A 17,162-nucleotide genomic window follows, 5' to 3' on the forward strand; every position below is an offset into this window, starting at 1 on the left:
GCTTTGTCAGTTGCTCCATTTGCAAATATTTCCTCCCATTCTGAGGGTTGTCTTTTTGTCTTGTTTATGGTTTCCTCTGCTGTGCAAAAGATTTGAAGTTTCATTAGGTCCCATTTGTTTATTTTTATTTCCATTTCTCTAGGAGATGGGTCAAAAGGGATCTTGCTGTGATTTATGTCATAGAGTGTTCTGCCTATGTTTTCCTCTAAGAGTTTTATAGTGTCTGGCCTTACATTTAAGTCTTCAATCCATTTTAAGTTTATTTTTGTGTATGGTGTTAGACAGTGTTCTAATTTCATTCTTTTACATGTACCTATCCAGTTTTCCCAGCACCACTTATTGAAGAGGCTGTCTTTTCTCCATTGTATATTCTTGCCTCCTTTATCAAAGATAAGGTGACCATATGTGTGTGGGTTTATCTCTGGGCTTTCTATGCTGTTCCATTGATCTATATGTCTGTTTCTGTGCCAGTACCATACTGTCTTGATTCCTGTAGCTTTGTAGTATATAGTCTGAAGTCTGGGAGCCTGATTCCTCCAGCTCCGTTTTTTTCTCAAGATTGCTTTGGCTATTCGGGGTCTTTTGTGTTTCCATACAAATTGTGAAATTTTTTGTTCTAGTTTTGTGAAAAATGCCATTGGTACATTGATAGAGATTGCAATGAATCTGTAGATTGCTTTGGGTAGTATAGTCATTTTCACAATGTTGATTCTTCCAATCCAGGAACATGGTATATCTCTCCATCTGTTCCAATCATCTTTAATTTCTTTCATTAGTACCTTACAGTTTTCTGCATACAGGTCTTTTGTCTCCTTAGGTAGGTTTATTCCTAGGTATTTTATCTTTTTGTTGCAATGGTAAATGGGAGTGTTTCCTTAATTTCTCTTTCAGGTTTTTCATCCTTAGTGTATAGGAATGCAAGAGATTTCTGTGCATTAATTTTGTATCTTGCTACTTTACCAAATGCATTGATTAGCACTAGTAGTTTTCTGGTAGCGTCTTTAGGATTCTCTATATATAGTATCATGTCATCTGCAAACAGTGACAGCTTTACATCTTCTTTTCTGATTTGGATTCCTTTTATTTTTTTTTCTTCTCAGATTGCTGTGGCTAAAATTTACAAAACTATGTTAAATAATAGTGGTGAGTGTGGGCAACCTTGTCTTGTTCCTGATCTTAGTGGAAATGGTTTCAGTTTTCCACAATTGAAAATGATGTTGGCTGTGGGTTTGTCATACATGGCCTTTTTTATGTTGAGGTAAGTTCCCTCTCTGCCTACTTTCTGGAGGTTTTTTTTTATCATAAATGGATGTTGAATTTTGTCGAAAGCTTTTTCTGCATCTATTGAGATGATCATATGGCTTTTAATCCTTCAATTTGTTAATATGGTGTATCACATTGATTGATTTGCATATATTGAAGAATCCTTGCATTCCTGGGAAAAAACCCACTTGATCCCGGTGTATGATCCTTTTAATGTGCTGTCGGATCGTGTTTCATAATATTTTGTTCAGGACTTTTGCGTCTATATTCATCAGTGATATTGGCCTGTAGCTTTCTTTCTTTGTGACCTCTTTGTCTGGTTTTGGTATCAGGGTGATGGTGGCCTCGTAGAATGAATTTGGGAGTGTTCCTCCCTCTGCTATATTTTGGAAGAGTTTGAGAAGGATAGGTGTTAACTCTTCTCTAAATGTTTGATAGAATTCACCTGTGAAGCCATCTGGTCCTGGGCTTTTGTTTGTTGGAAGATTTTTAATCACAGTCTTAATTTCAGGGCTTGTGATTGCTCTGCTTATATTTTCTATTTCTTCCTGGTTCGGTGTTGGAAGGTTGTGCTTTTCTCAGAATTTGTCCATTTCTTCCAGGTTGTCCATTTTATTGGCATATAGTTGCTTGTAGTAATCTCTCATGATCCTTTGTATTTCTGCAGTGTCAGTTGTTACTTCTTTTTCATTTCTAATTCTATTGATTTGAGTCTTCTCCCTTTTCTTCTTGATGAGTCTGGCTAATGGTTTATCAATTTTGTTTATCTTCTCAAAAACCAGGTTTTAATTTTACTGATCTTTGCTATTGTTTCCTTCATTTCTTCTTCATATATTGCTGATCTACTCATTATGATTTCCTTCCTTCTGCTAACTTTGGGGTATTTTTGTTCTTCCTTCTCTAATTGCTTTAGGCGTAAGTTTAGGTTGTTTATTTGAGACGTTTCTTGTTTCTTGAGGTAGGATTATATTGCTATAAACTTCCCTCTTAGAACCGCTTTTGCTGTGTCCCATAGGTTTTTGTTCATTGTGTTTTCATTGTCATTTGTTTTTAGGTATTTTTTTTATTAGCTCTTTGATTTCTTCAGTGATCTGTTGGTTATTAAGTAGTGTATTGTTTAGCCTCCTTGTATCTGTATTATTTACACATTTTTTCCTGTAATTGATATCTAGTATCATAGCACTGTGGTCAGGAAAGATACTTGATATGATTTCAATTTTCTTAAATTTATCAAGGCTTGTTTTGTTACCCAAAGTACGATCTATACTGGAGAATGTTCCATGGGCACTTGAGAAGAAAGTGTATTCTGTTGATTTTGGATGGAAAGTCCTATAAATATCAATTGAGTCCATCTTGTTTAATGTATCATTTAAAGCTTGTGTTTCCTTATTTATTTTCAATTTGTTTGGTCTGTCCATTGGTGAAAGTGGGTGTTAAAGTCCCCTACTATGATTGTGTTATTGTTGATTTCCCCTTTTATGGCTGTTAGCATTTACCGTATGTATTGAGGTGCCCCTATGTTGGGTGCATAAATATATACAATTGTTATATCTTCTTCTTGGATTGCTCCCTTGATCATTATGTAGTGTCCTTATTTGTCTCTTGTTGTACTGTTTATTTTGAAGTCTGTTTTGCCTGAGAATTGCTACTCCAGCTTTCTTTTGATTTCTGTTTGCATGGAGTATTTTTTTCCATCCCCTCACCTTCAGTCTGTATGTGTCCCTAGGTCTGAAGTGGGTCTCTTGTAGATAGCATATATATGGCTCTTGTTTTTGTATCCATTCAGCCAGTCTATGTCTTTTGGTTGGAGTATTTAATCCATTTACATTTAAGGTAATTATTGATATGTATGTTCCTATTACCATTTTCTTAATTGTTTTGAGTTTGTTATTGTAAGTCTTTTCCTTCTCCTGTGTTTCTTGCCTAGAGAAGTTCCTTTAGCATTTGTTGTAAAGCTGGTTTAGTGGTGCTGAATTCTCTTAGCTTTTGCTTGTCTGTAAATGTTTCAATTTCTCTGTCAAATCTGAATGAGAACCTTACTGGGTAGAGGAATCTTGGTTGTAGGTTTTGTCCTTTCACCACTTTAAATATATTCTGCTACTCCCTTTTGGCTTGCAGAGTTTCTGCTGAAAGATCAGCTGTTAACCTAATGGGGATTCCCTTGTATGTTATTTGTTGTTTCTCCTTTACTGCTTTTAATATTTTTTCTTTGTATTTAATTTCTGATAGTTTGATTGGTAAGTGTTTTGGTGTGTTTCTCCTTGAGTTTACCCTGTATGGGACTCTCTGCACTTCCTGGACTTGATTAACTATTTCCTTTCCCGTATTAGGGAAGTTTTCATCTATAATCTCTTCAAATATTTTCTCAGTCCCTTTCTTTTTCTCTTCTTCTTCTGGAACCCCAATAGTTTGAATGTTGGTGCATTTAATGTTGTCCCTGAGGTCTCTGAGACTGTCCTCAATTCTTTTCATTCTCTTTTCTTTATTCTGCTCTGCAGTAGTTATTTCCACTCATTTATCTTCCAGGTCACTTATCCGTTCTTCTGCCTCAGTTATTCTGCTGTTGATTCCTTCTAGAGAATTTTAAAATTTCATTTATTGTGTTGTTCATCATTGCTTGTTTGCTCTTTAGTTCTTCTAGGTCCTTGTTAAACGTTTCTTGTATTTTCTCCATTCTATTTTTAAGATTTTGGATCATCTTTCCTATTATCACTGTGAATTCTTTTTCAGGTAGACTGCCTATTTCCTCTTCATTTGTTTGGTCTGGTGGGTTTTTAGCTTGCTCTTTCAACTGCTGTGTATTTCTCTGTCTTTTCATTTTGCTTAACTTACTGTATTTGGGTTCTCCTTTTCGCAGGCTGCAGGTTTGTAGCTCCCGTTGTTTTTGGTGTCTGCCCCCAGTGGCTAAGGTTTGTTCAGTGGGTTTTGTAGGCTTCATGGTGGAGGGGACTAGTGCCTGTGTCCTGGAGGATGACACTGGATCTTGTCTTTCTGGTGGGCAGGACCACGCCCGGTGTTGTGTTTTGGGGTGTCTGTGACTTATTATGATTTTAGGCATCCTCTCTGCTAATAGGTGGGGTTGTGTTCCTATCTTGCTAATTGTTTGGCATAGGGTGTCCAGCACTGTAGCTTGCTTGTCATTGAGTGGAGCTGGGTCTTAACGTTGAGATGGAGATCTCTGGGAGAGTTTTCGCTGTTTAATATTACGTGGAGTTGGGAGGTCTGTGGTTGACCAATGTCCTAAACTCAGCTCTTCCACCTCAGAGGCACAGGCCTGACAGCCAGCTGAAGCACCAAGGACCTGTCAGCCACACGGCTCAGAAGAAAAGGGAGAAAAATGAAAGAAAGAAAGGCAAAAATAAAATAAAATAAAGTTATGAAAATAAAAAATAATTATTAAGAATAAAAAATTAAAAGTAATTTAAAAAGAGGAAAAAAAGAAAAAGGAAAGAAGAGAGCAACCAAACCAAAACACAAATCCACGAATGATAATAAGCACTAAAAATGATACCTAAAAAATAAAAAGAAAATGGACAGACAGAACCATAGGTAATATGGTAAAACCAAAGCTATATAGACAAAATCATGCAAAGCATACACATACACACTCACAACAAGAGAAAAAGGATAAAAATGTATATATTGTTGTTTCCAAAGTCCACCATCTCAATTTTGGGATGATTCGTTGTCTATTCAGGTATTCCACCGATGCAGGGTACATCAAGTTGATTGTGGAGATTTAATCCGCTGCTCCTGAGGCTGATGGGAGAGATTTCCCTTTCTCTTCTTTGTTCGCACAGCTCCCGGGGTTCAGCTTTGGATTTGGCCCTGTCTCTGTGTGTAGGTCACCTGAGGGTGTCTGTTCTTCACCCAGACAGGACCGGGTTAAAGGAGTAGCAGATTAGGGGACTCTGGCTCGCTCAGGCGGGGCGGAGGGAGGGGTATGGAATGTGGGGTGAGCCTGCGGCGTTAGAGGCCGGCGTGACATTGCACCAGCCTGAGGCGTGCCGTGTGTTCTCCCAGGGAAGTTGTCCCTGGGTCATGGGACCCTGGCAGTGGCAGGCTGCACAGGGTCCCAGGAGGGGTGGTGTGGATAGTGACCTGTGATTGCACACAGGCTTCTTGGTGGCGGCAGCAGTAGCCTTAGCGTCTCATGCCCATCTCTGGAGCTCATTTAGGTGGCACTCTTAATCCCCTCTCATCGCGCACCCCAAACAATGGTCTCTTGCCTCTTCGACAGCTCCAGACTTTTTCCCGGACTCCCTTCTGGCTAGTTGTGGCACACTAGCCCCCTTCTGGCTGTGTTTACGCAGCCAACCCCAGTCCTCTCCCTGGAATCTGACCTCCGAAGCCTGAGCCTCAGCTCCCAGTCTAGACTCACCCCGGCAGGTGAGCAGACAAGCCTCTCGGGCTGGTGAGTGCGGGTCAGCACTGATCCTTTGTGTGGGAATCTCTCCACTCTGCCCTCTGCACCCCTGTTGCTGCGCTCTCCTCTGTGGCTCTGAAGCTTCCCTCCTACCACCCCCCGTCTCCGCCAGTGAAGGGGCTTCCTAGTGTGTGGAAACCTTTCCTCCTTCACAGCTCCCTCCCACTGGTGCAGGTCCCGTCCCTATCCTTTTGTCTCTGTTTTTTCTTTTTTCTTTTGCCATACCCAGGTATGTGGGGAGTCTCTTGCCTTTTGGGAAGTCTGAGGTCTTCTGCCAGCGTTCAGTGCTTGTTCTGTAGGTGTTGTTTCACATGTAGATGTATTTCTGATGTATTTGTTGGGAGGAAGGCGATCTCCACATCTCACTCCTCTGCCATCATGAAGGTCTCTCCCCCATGGGCTTCTCATTCACATATCCTTCATAATAACATTGGAGACTTTCCTAGGTGCAACATCTGGAAAGTTAGCAAAAGAAGTGAGTAAAGAAACTCCAGCCCTGCTGAAAACACTCTTAGAATAGCAATTCTAGTTTCCAGAATCACCCCGAACCATCTATTGTTGGCTGAGGGCAAGCAGCAGGCAGGTTTCTGCAGAGAAATGGAGTTCAGGAGGAGAGAAGTGTCTGGTACTAGGATGGACCCTGGTGATGGAGGTTTGTGGCAAAAGAGGCTTTTCTGCAGTGGGAGGGTTCCGTCTTCTTGGCTAGCAGCTCTCATGATAGGCACCCATTTATCAAATGCAACAAGCTTAGAGAAATGATAGCTATTACTCAGGAAGCACTCATTTTGTGCCAGATTCTATACTAGATGCATCACACCTGTTATCAAAAAAATCCTCATCAGACTATGAGAGATGGGCATTAATTATTCCCTCTCTTACCAATGAAGAACTGAGACTCACAAAATATAACTTGACAAAGGTAATACTTTCACTAAGTAACACAGAATTTAAACCCAGGTTGCTTAGCTCTAAAAATCTTTTCTGTACAGCAGTATCTTCAAATTGGGATAGATACTACTATAGGTTCACTAAGACTCTCTAAAGGGTACATGGCACAGAGAGTTTTAAAGAAATTTATTTCCAGATCTTCCTCCCATCTGTTGTTTTCTAAAATGAATCTGAATGAGAAGCCTCCTGAATGTTCTTCTTTACCACCTCCCCTTTCACAATCTCCCTTCGACTTTTCAGAAGAAAGTCATACCTCTCACCTAAACTGGATCCATTCTCATCACTAAGCATGCACAGAAGGGGTAAAAACTTACAGGGTACCAAAGCAGTGGAGAACTCAAAATATTGGTGCCATTGTCGCTGAAGTGAATGACTTTAATGACTAGGTAGCAAATGTCTTGAAATTTGGGTCCTTTGTAAATAGATCCATAAATTAGAAGATTGCTTTCAGCAAAGACTTCTTGATTGTGTTGTCACTGATGGATCAGATTATTTTGATGCTGAATCAGTTACGTCATTTTTGGCATATATAACTTAAAAAGGAGTTCAAGTAATTAAGTGAAATTCCTACAAAAATCGTTTCATTACCATCTAGTTTTTTATGAGAATAAAGTTTCTCAGGACTGTGATTTCATTTTTAAAATTTAGAATAGAAAATATGCTGAGCCTTATCTTTTCTATCAATGAGTAATATTCATCCATGGATGCATGCAATAATTTTTAATTACAATCTTTCACAAATATTATTAAGAAATAAATTTTCAATAAAATTTTACTTCTATATTTAATAGCTTATTTTGTAAAATATTTAATGTTTATGTCATTCCAATAAATTGTGTATTACTAAAAACTATAATGATAACAATCCAGATTATATTGGTCCCATGAAATTTTTAAAAAGTAATTTTAATTTTTATACCTATTTTGTTGTAGAAAAGTATGATAGGCTGATGAGTTTTTTAAAAATACATTTCAAGAATAACATACAACATTTAGGTATAATTTTGTAAGAAAATAGAATAAAAACATGAGATCAAGTGAAAAAGAAAATCCTATAAAATTTTAGCCTATAATAGAAGAGTTTGTGTAGGTACTTTTGATATGGATGAGGGTAAATATCAAATCATTTAATGTGCATACATTTTTATAAAGTGATAATACATTTTTATTTTAAAACTTATACTATTTGCAACATCTATCACTGAACTTTTGTCCTCTGAAACTATATACAATTATGATTAAAGCAACTTAGAATCTACTTAAAAATATGTGAGAGCATACATAAAACTTGGTTTTAAAACTTTCATTTGGTGCTACTCAAGGATAAAAGCTTAAAGACCATTGTTCTACAGACCTTTTCCCTCCATGATATGACTTATTGCTAATAAGAAAGACAGTACACCAGTTCATTCAAGAGCTTAAGCTCTGGAATAAAACACACTGGTGTTCCAGCCTTCTCTTATTTTTAATCTTAATCTTTTTAATCTTAGACAAGTTACTTAAGCTCTCTAAACTGCTTTATCCAAATCTGTATAATGGAGATTATGAAGATAAGCTGTAGAATCATTGTGAAGATTACATGAAATTAATCATGTTAAGCTTTTAGAAAAATTCCTGAACATAGTAAGTGCCATGTATATACAATCATAAAAGTTTTCATAGACAAGAGATTTCAGAGGGGAGATAAGTGTATGTTCTTGGGCTGTGGTTCCAGAGGGAATGGGGCTTGGTATGGTTTCAGAGAATGAGTACATAAAGCTCAAAAGGAGGGAAAAAAAATCGTCCGCTGAGGCGGCAGAAATACTATGAGCCACAATGGTGGGAGAGCACAAAGCTTCAAATGGAAAAGTGAAGAGCTGCACTTTAAAAATGAAGTTGACAACAAAATCATCCTAATTGTATGAAATGCAGCTAGATTTCCTCTGCCCATGCCCTAATGCCTGCACTGTTTCTATCCTACCTTTTTAAAAAAATTATAATCTTACAGTTTCTGTTTTCTTATATTTCTGAATTTTGAAATTCAGCATGTCCTTGGCCATAGTCCCTCAACTTGACTCCTACTTACCGTTTAACTCAGTTACTCCTACTTCTTTGTCTGGCTCTGAATCTGAGTTCTACTTATGTTTTGTGTTTTCCCTGAATGGACTGTGAAATGATATCATACTCTACCTCTTCCCTGGGAGTATGTGGGAGAGAACACAAAATATCAAGAGGTCAGATGTTGAAGTCTAATTAATATGGGTTAAAATCCCAACTCAACCATGACCTGTGTAGGCTTGGGAAACTCAGAACTTGTCTGAGCCTCAGTTTTCTCTTTTTTTCAATGGGGATACTTTCTAATCAACAGAGTTGCTATAAAGGCTGAAGGACTTATGTCACAAAAAGCAATAGCTCAATTAACATTCAGAAAATAATAATTCTTACTATAATTACTATTCCTTTTGCAATGAATGGAGCCATTTAATGGAGTCCTGCTTAACTTTGAAATAAATATTTTGCAAAATAAAACACATTACCTGATGTCCTCTAGACAGTTGAAGATGAATTGTAATGTCAAAAGTCACAAATTTCATGTTTTCTCTGGAACCAGAAAAAAAAATGAAAAGTAACCACCAGAACTGGAAAGCAAGGGAACACATAAAGGCTGGAAAGATCTGTTTCTACGTGCTGTTACAGACTGAAGTGAGAGTGACTGTGTTGATTATTATAAAAAGGTTTTACTACTTTTCAGGATCTAAAGGAGGAATAATAGGCAGAAGCAACAGAATGGAACACAGACTGGCTTAGCCTATTCCATTGGTTAATCAGTCCATTGTGACCAGATTGACACCATTCAACTCTACAAAGATTTATTAAATACTCACTGGGCATCTAGAATGTACAGAATCCCAATACAGAATGAATTTTATGGTTGATTTTATTACTTTGAATCAGGCTTTCAATTGTAGTTGTAAACCAAATGAGAAAATCATTTAGATTTTAAATCATTAAGACAAACTATTTTTTTTTTTCAATTTTCTTTTTGTCAACAGGATTTGCTAGTCCGCTTACTGGGATAGCAGATGCCTCCCAAAGCAGTATGCACAATGCCTTGCACATCTACATGAATGGAACGATGTCCCAAGTACCGGGATCTGCCAACGATCCCATTTTCCTTCTTCATCATGCATTTGTTGACAGGTTGGTTAGCACTTTTTCATAAATTATGTGCTTATTTGTTTTAAATGTAGTGGATGGCACGAAGATATACAAAAAGCCAACAGGCACATAAAGGTACGCACACCATCACTAGTCATTAGGGAAGCACAACTTAAAACCAAAATGAGATAGTACCTCATGCTTGTTAGAATGGCCATCATCAAAAAAAACAAGAGATAAATGCTGTCCTGGATGTGCAGAAAAGGGAATCCTTGTGCGCTATTGGTGAAATTGTAAACTGGTATAGCCACTATGGAAAACAACATAGAGGATTCTCAAAAAATTAAAAATAAAACTGCCAAATGATCTGGCAATTCCAATTCTGGGAATATATCCAAAGGAAACAAAACCGCTAACTTGTAAAGGACACCCCCATTTTCATAGCAGCACTATCTACAATACCCAAGATATGGGAACAACATAAGGGTCCATCAATGGATGAATGGCTGAAGAAGTTATCACCATCTCTACCTCACTCATGTTTCAGGAACAGGGACATAATATCAAATAACTAAGTGACTATTAGCCTGGAAGATTATTAGGCAGGTTTTTATTGCCTTCTTGGCAACTCTAATATTATAAGAATTAAATAATATCCCAAGTCAAGTTTTATTTAGAAATTAGTTTTTAAGAAAGTATATAAGCACCAAAATTATGATAACAATATAACATCAAAACCACCAAAACTATACATCAAGGAGGGAGGAAGATTGTGGGGGAAAACATCTTACCAGAACAGATAGACTGAACTCTGTTTACTGAGTCATTTTTATATCATATTGTCTTTGTGAATTTTTGGCATTTTTTTGATCTTTAGTGCCATCCCATGAACTTTAAAGAAGCTAGATTTCCTAGATACCTTGATGCCCCAGACAAGGAATATGCAAACTATGGCTTATAGGCCAAATCTGTCTCCTACCTTATTTGTAAATAAAGTTTTATTAGAACACAACCACAATCATTCATCTACATATTGTCTATGGCTGCTTTCACACTACAATGGCCAAGTTGAACCAAGACCATATAGTGCACAAAATAGAAAAGATTTAGTTCCTGGCCCTTTACAGAGAAAGTTTCCTGACCCCTGCCAAACCAGTGAATTCCATATTTATATGCCAGGTAAGAGAAAGAGGTTGATCTTTATCTAGCCCACCTATATCTATATTTATAGAAAATGCTATAACTGAATTCAATGTCTGGAGGCATTTTTTTTAAATAGAGATAAAGCTATTATGAAGATATACAGCTTTTAGAAGCCACTCTCCCACCTTTGAAAATTAAAATTTTCTCTTTCTTAGAATTCTCTGTTAATCCTATCTTACTATTAGATACCTGCATGATTATTAAAGTAACTCAAAAATAATAAGCAAATGTCAAAGTAGTTTCTCATTCAGCCCTTGTAGGCAAGCTGATGAAGATTCTGGGGATGGAGAGGGAGGAAAAAGCATCATTATAAAGAAGGATAGAGGCCTGCGGATTGCCACAAAGTACTGTGGCATCTGAGCTTTCCTCTCAAGTCTCTTCTTAATAGAGATGCATTTCTTCAATCAGATGGTCTTTTCGCTGCTGTTCAGTTATTCACAAATATATTTATTGAGCACCTACTATGTGCTGAGTACATTTGCCTGAATATTCCACATTCATTGTTGCTTCTATGCATTGCACTTACCAGTCTCCAAATCTGGAACATATTTTCCTTGACTTATCTAATTTCTATACAATCTTCAAGACTAGTTTCAATTGTTAGCTCTTCCATGAAGAATGACCATGCCTATCTAAAATCATTTCTCTCATCTAAGGGTGTATTGGAGCCAGCCCAAATTGGCTAGCAAGATTGAATTATGTACATATTTTCCCAACTTTGCATTCAGTGACCTCAGGCTGTAGCTTGAAACCAGTATTGGTAGGAGTGTTTACATCAGGAAACTGGCAAGTGCTACAAATCAGGGCTTTCACTCTGAGAGAGCTGGTTGTTAAAATAATGGCCGGCATGCCGCTGCTCCCATCTGTTAACTCACATCACTTTCTCTCTCTACTTCTTATTTTGGACACATCATTTATATCGTTCTTATTGATTATGTGCTTTCCTTACTGATTATTTGTGCTTTGTCTCTATGACTAATCTCTGAGCTACTTAATGGTGGGACCCACGCCTTGAATTCTATTTGCTTTTCTCACAATGTTTTCTTTAGCTTGTAATTAGTAGATGTGTAATATATTTCTATCAAATGAATAAATGATTGAAAACAACCTTAGCAAGTTACATTTATCATAGCTACAAAGGAAACTGCAGAGAAATCATTTTAACTAAAAAAAACTTTTTGCAAGTCTTGTAAAACACAAATCATTCAATGCTATAAACATGTTTTAAGATTTAGCATGTTTTAGATTTAGCAAGGTCTAGACCATTAGACCTTGTTTTAGGCACTGATTAAACAGAATAATGAGACAAGATCACTGGCTTGAAAAAGCTTAGTCTAGTGGGAAATACAAACAAGTAAACAACTATAGTACATTATAATTCACGCAGTCATAGGAGACATTCTTGGAAAGCTACATAAAAAAGATGATATATGAACTGAGCCCTGAAGAGCAGCAGGCCTACAAGACAAGAATGGATAATCAAGGATTGAGAACATAACTCTTACCTCATTGAAACCAGGCACAAGCTCAAAGTATGAACTGAAGAAGAAAATGAAGCTTAGGGTCCAAAATAAGGAAATATGCCTCAGTGGCCAGTTAGCTCACCACCAAAATGTGCCATTGTTGGGCAAATAAAGACATAAAGTAATTACAGTTATCTCTACCACTTTTAAGTAAAAAAAAGGAAAAATCAGAGAATGGATCTAATACAATGATTTTAAAATATAATATGTATTTAGTTTTTACTATGTGCTAGGCACTGTTATAAACTCTTTACAAGTTTTATTTTATTTAATCCACACCAACAAGTCTGTAATGTTCTAGATTAAAAAAGAGAGATGGAGAAGTTCAGTAACTGTCCCAAGATTACACAGCCAGTAAAGTGTGGAGTTGAGAGTTAAACAATGCAGTCTTACTACAGAGCCATGTTCTTAACCACTGTGGAGAATTCCTTGGAAAATGCAAAGACAAGTTTTCCTTCTGATTGCTCTTAGACTGAGGATAAATCATTTTCATTAAAAATTTATTCATTCATCAAACATTTTAAGTTTCTTCTATATTCTAGATCCCATGCCAGGTACCATGCCTTTTTAATTTATTGGTATGAATGACCTCCAGAGGCTTATAGTCCTTCAAAAAAGATAGAAAAGGGAAAAAAAAACCCAACATAGCAATGTAGCACTGTCTATAACAGAAGTGTAAGAGGTATGTGAATCCAGAGAAGGAAGAGCTTAAATTATATAAGAATGGCCCAAACTGGAAGCACCTGACAACATCAGATGCTGGTGAAGATGTGGAGCTACAAGAACTCTCATTCATTGCTGGTGGAAATGCAAACCGCAACCAACTTGGAAGACAGTGTGGCAGCTTCTTATAAAACTAAACATATTCTTACCATACGATCCAGTAATCATGCTCCTTGGTATTTACACAAAGGAGTTGAAAATATATGTCCACACAAAACCCTGCACATGGATGTGTATAACAACTTTATAATTTCCAAAACTTGGAGGCAAGCAAAACGTCCTTCAGTATGTAAGTGGATAAATAAATGGTGGTACATCCAGACAATGGGATAGTATTTAGTACTAAAAAGAAGTGAGCTATCAAGCCATGAAAAAACATGGAAAAAACTTAAATATATATTACTAAGTAAGAGAAGCCAATCTGAAAACGTTATATATTGTATGGTTCCAACTATATAACATTCTGGTAAAAGCAAAACTGTGGACTTTATAAAATGATCAGTTGTCAAGGTTGAGGGCATGAGGAATGAATAGGCAGAACACAAAGAATTTTTAGGGCAGTGAAAAAACTGTATGATGGCATAATGATGGATATGTCATTATACATTTGTCGAAACGCATAGAATGTATAACACCGGTAGTGAACCCTAAGGTAACCTATGGATTTTAGGTGACTATGATATGACATTGTAGGTTCATCAGTTATAACAAATGCACCATTCTGCTGGGGGATGATGATAAGGGGGAGGTTATGCATGTGGGGGGAAGGGGATATTAGGAAATCTCTGTATCTTCCTTTAATTTTGTTGTAAGCCTAAAACATCTCTTTTAAAAAAGTCTTAAAAAGAAAGATAAGTATGGTTGTGACCTACTTAACATTTTTAAATAACTGAAATTATGACTGGTAACACTATACTGTTGTTGCCTAATATCAGATAGTGCACCATCAGGACTCTGATAAATAGAAATGTGAATGGACAGTGAGGGAACTGATGAATCTCTAAGAACTTGTCATAAAGCATACAATTTAGAAAAAAATTAACGACAATTTACTTATACAAATTTAACCGAGGGAAGGCTGAGTAGCTCTTCTTATTTGAGTACTCTTCCCATGTTACTCATCAATAGTAACTAATAAATGAACCTAAGTATTTCTAGCATCTCTCTCTTTGTAAGGTGAAATAACAAACCTTTGTAATTTTCCAGAAATCACAAAGGTTATTTAAAAGATATTATACAAGATTTATGTCACTTTTTTTTATATTTAGGATCTGATTTGGGCAAGGCAAAATCAAAGAAGTTGTCAGAGGAAACTTGGACACGATTAAGTAGGATTATGAGTGCCAATATCATATATTTCATGATATTTTTAATGAAAGTGTCAATAAAACATTTTAAAGTTAAAAGAAAAGAAGGTAACAGGATTGTAAAGAACCTTAGTGCTTTTATAAGTGAGGAACAAGAAACCTTTGCTCTTTTTTTCTTTCTTAAACAGTCAAGAGTATAATACAGGCAACAAAAAGCTCAGGAAATTATTCTAGTTAGACAGAAAATATCTGCTGTCTAAAAAGTAAGAAAAAAAAATCCTTTATATTGTAGGCAAGGGCCATAAGCAATATTATCAGTCAGTAAGTCAGTAAGTAAGTAAGTAAATAAATAAATAAATAAAAAGTCAGTAAGTAAGTAAGCCAAGTCAGTAAGGCCATCAAAATTGAGAATATTTTAAGGTTTTTAACAAATTTTATAACTTATTTTCCAAACTTAGGTATTATAAACCAGGTCAAATAAAATTCACTTTCCAAATTTCATCCTTCATTGGCTCCTCATATCCTGGAACATACTGGCACTTTAAGACAGACTTTAGGGGCTCCACCAGATGAGCACTAATTTCATTATAACATTAAGATGTTATTAACATGCAGTGTTAATAAAGATAGTCATTGTTTATCTTTAAATGAGTCAATAAATATTTTTTTAAAAAAGACTTCCATTGTATGACTGCACCATTCTTTAGTGATCATTTAGTCACTAGTTAACAGGCTTTTTTTTTTTTTTTTGCGGTACCTGGGCCTCTCACTGTTATGGCCTCTCCCGTTGTGGAGCACAGGCTTCAGACGCGCAGGCTCAGCGGCCATGGCTCATGGGCCTAGCCACTGCAGGGCATGTGGGATCTTCCCGGACCGGGCCACAAACCCGTGTCCCCTGCATCAGCAGTCAGATTCTCAACTACTGCGCCACCAGGGAAGCCCCAGGCATTTTGATTCTTTTTTTTCTATCTTTTCTTTTTTAAACTATATATATATGTGTGTGTATGTTTGTGTGTGTTTATATTATGTGTATATATATATATATGTATATATATATATAATTGTGAACATTTGTGAGTATAGCTAAAGAATAGATTTTTCACATTGGAATTGAAAGGTGAGAGGTTAAATACATTTAAAATTTGTTGATATTTCCAAACTGCCTTCCAAAAATGATTGTGTTTGCTACATTTCCAGAAATAGAGAATGAAAGTGTGTTGTCACCCTGTACCCTCATTTGCACTAGATGTCATCAAATGTATTAATCTTTTTAACTCTGAAAAGTAGAAAAATATTTATTTGTATTTTTGTTTCCTAGGCATGTTATAGATTAATTATACTTTTTTTTAAAATGTCTATTTACATTCTTTGCTATTTTATATTAGGTTAATTTGTCTTTTTATTATTGAATTATATAGGCCCCTCATAAATTTTTAGTTGACCTTTTTTGTCATAAACATTACAAATATTTTTTGCAGTTTTAATCATCATTTAAGTATTATGGTATGTTTCTTCGTGTTCAGAAATTAATATATGATCTTTTATATAATCTTTTATATTCAATCTCTGTTCACAACTTCAGAGTCTTTAACTCTTTGTTCCTCAGTATTCTCATCTGTAAAAAGAGTGGATTGATCTAAAGCTCCATGGTTCCTTCTGGACTTTACAATCCTCTGGATAATGTGTTTTTGAAGAAATGACAGTAGAATGCATTAGCACAATTACAGGGCTTTAGCAGGTTTCTTAGTGACAGCTTAATCATGCTTTTAGTTATGATTAATAGGTAACTGACATATAGATAAATCCAATTCATAGTATAAATTATTTTTCTCTGCTATTCAGATTAAGGTCTGACAGGACTCTAAGCTTTTCTCAGATTTGTAAAAAAAAGTTTCTGGCAAGAAGAGACAATTGAAGAGTGGGCACCCTAAAAGAATGAATATGTTGGAATGTTTATTCTTTTTCTCTAAGAAGATCAGATTTGAGGCATGCTAAAGACAGAGACATTTGAAACTTTAAACCAACCTAACACTACAACACCCATCAAGCAAAGCTGATGTTTTAGCCATGGAATTAGGAACTTTTATGCTTATAAATTCCTTAGGAAGGAAGATGAGTATTGGTGCTGGATGGTACCCTATGGATAAATGTCGGAGCCACAGAAAGAGGGCTTTAGAAATACCTCCTTTTCCTTAATACTTCGTTGCTCAAGGAGGGCTCACGTGGACAAAAGCAAGCACATCTCTGCATGCATGCATTCATTCAGCTGTTAATTCAACAAACATTAAGTCCCCTCTACGCTTTGTGTGCTATATTAGGCCATGGGGATTCAGCAGTCACTAATACTATTCCTCCCCACCTAATGCTTCCTGGTCCAGATATGTAAAAAACTAAGTAACATAAAACAAAACGTAACTTCTGCAATAGTAGTGGTTTAATAGGCCAGAGTATGCGGGAGTGAAGAAAAGAGCATCAAGGAAGTAGGGACCATAAGAATGGTCCTCCTCATACCCTGGATCTGTAGCACCTAGCAGCCTGCCTGGCACAGAGTGGACATTCAATGAATAGCTGTTAGATTCCAGTGTTCGGAATTCTCTTATGACCGGTGGCTTTATGAAGAATGAGTAGGAT

General features: G+C 36.5%; 1 protein-coding gene across 1 annotated transcript in view; it reads left to right on the forward strand.

Annotated features, from left to right (window-relative positions):
- Positions 1 to 17,162, forward strand: part of TYR (tyrosinase) — a 110,142-nt gene that overhangs the window by 49,384 nt on the left and 43,596 nt on the right. The window contains exon 3 of the mRNA XM_067751813.1: positions 9,670 to 9,817. Coding sequence (XP_067607914.1) covers positions 9,670 to 9,817 — 148 coding nt within the window. The remainder of the gene's footprint in view (positions 1 to 9,669; positions 9,818 to 17,162) is intronic.

This window comes from Pseudorca crassidens, chromosome 9 (genome assembly GCF_039906515.1).
Source record: "Pseudorca crassidens isolate mPseCra1 chromosome 9, mPseCra1.hap1, whole genome shotgun sequence".
NCBI classification, from domain to species: Eukaryota; Metazoa; Chordata; class Mammalia; order Artiodactyla; family Delphinidae; genus Pseudorca; species Pseudorca crassidens.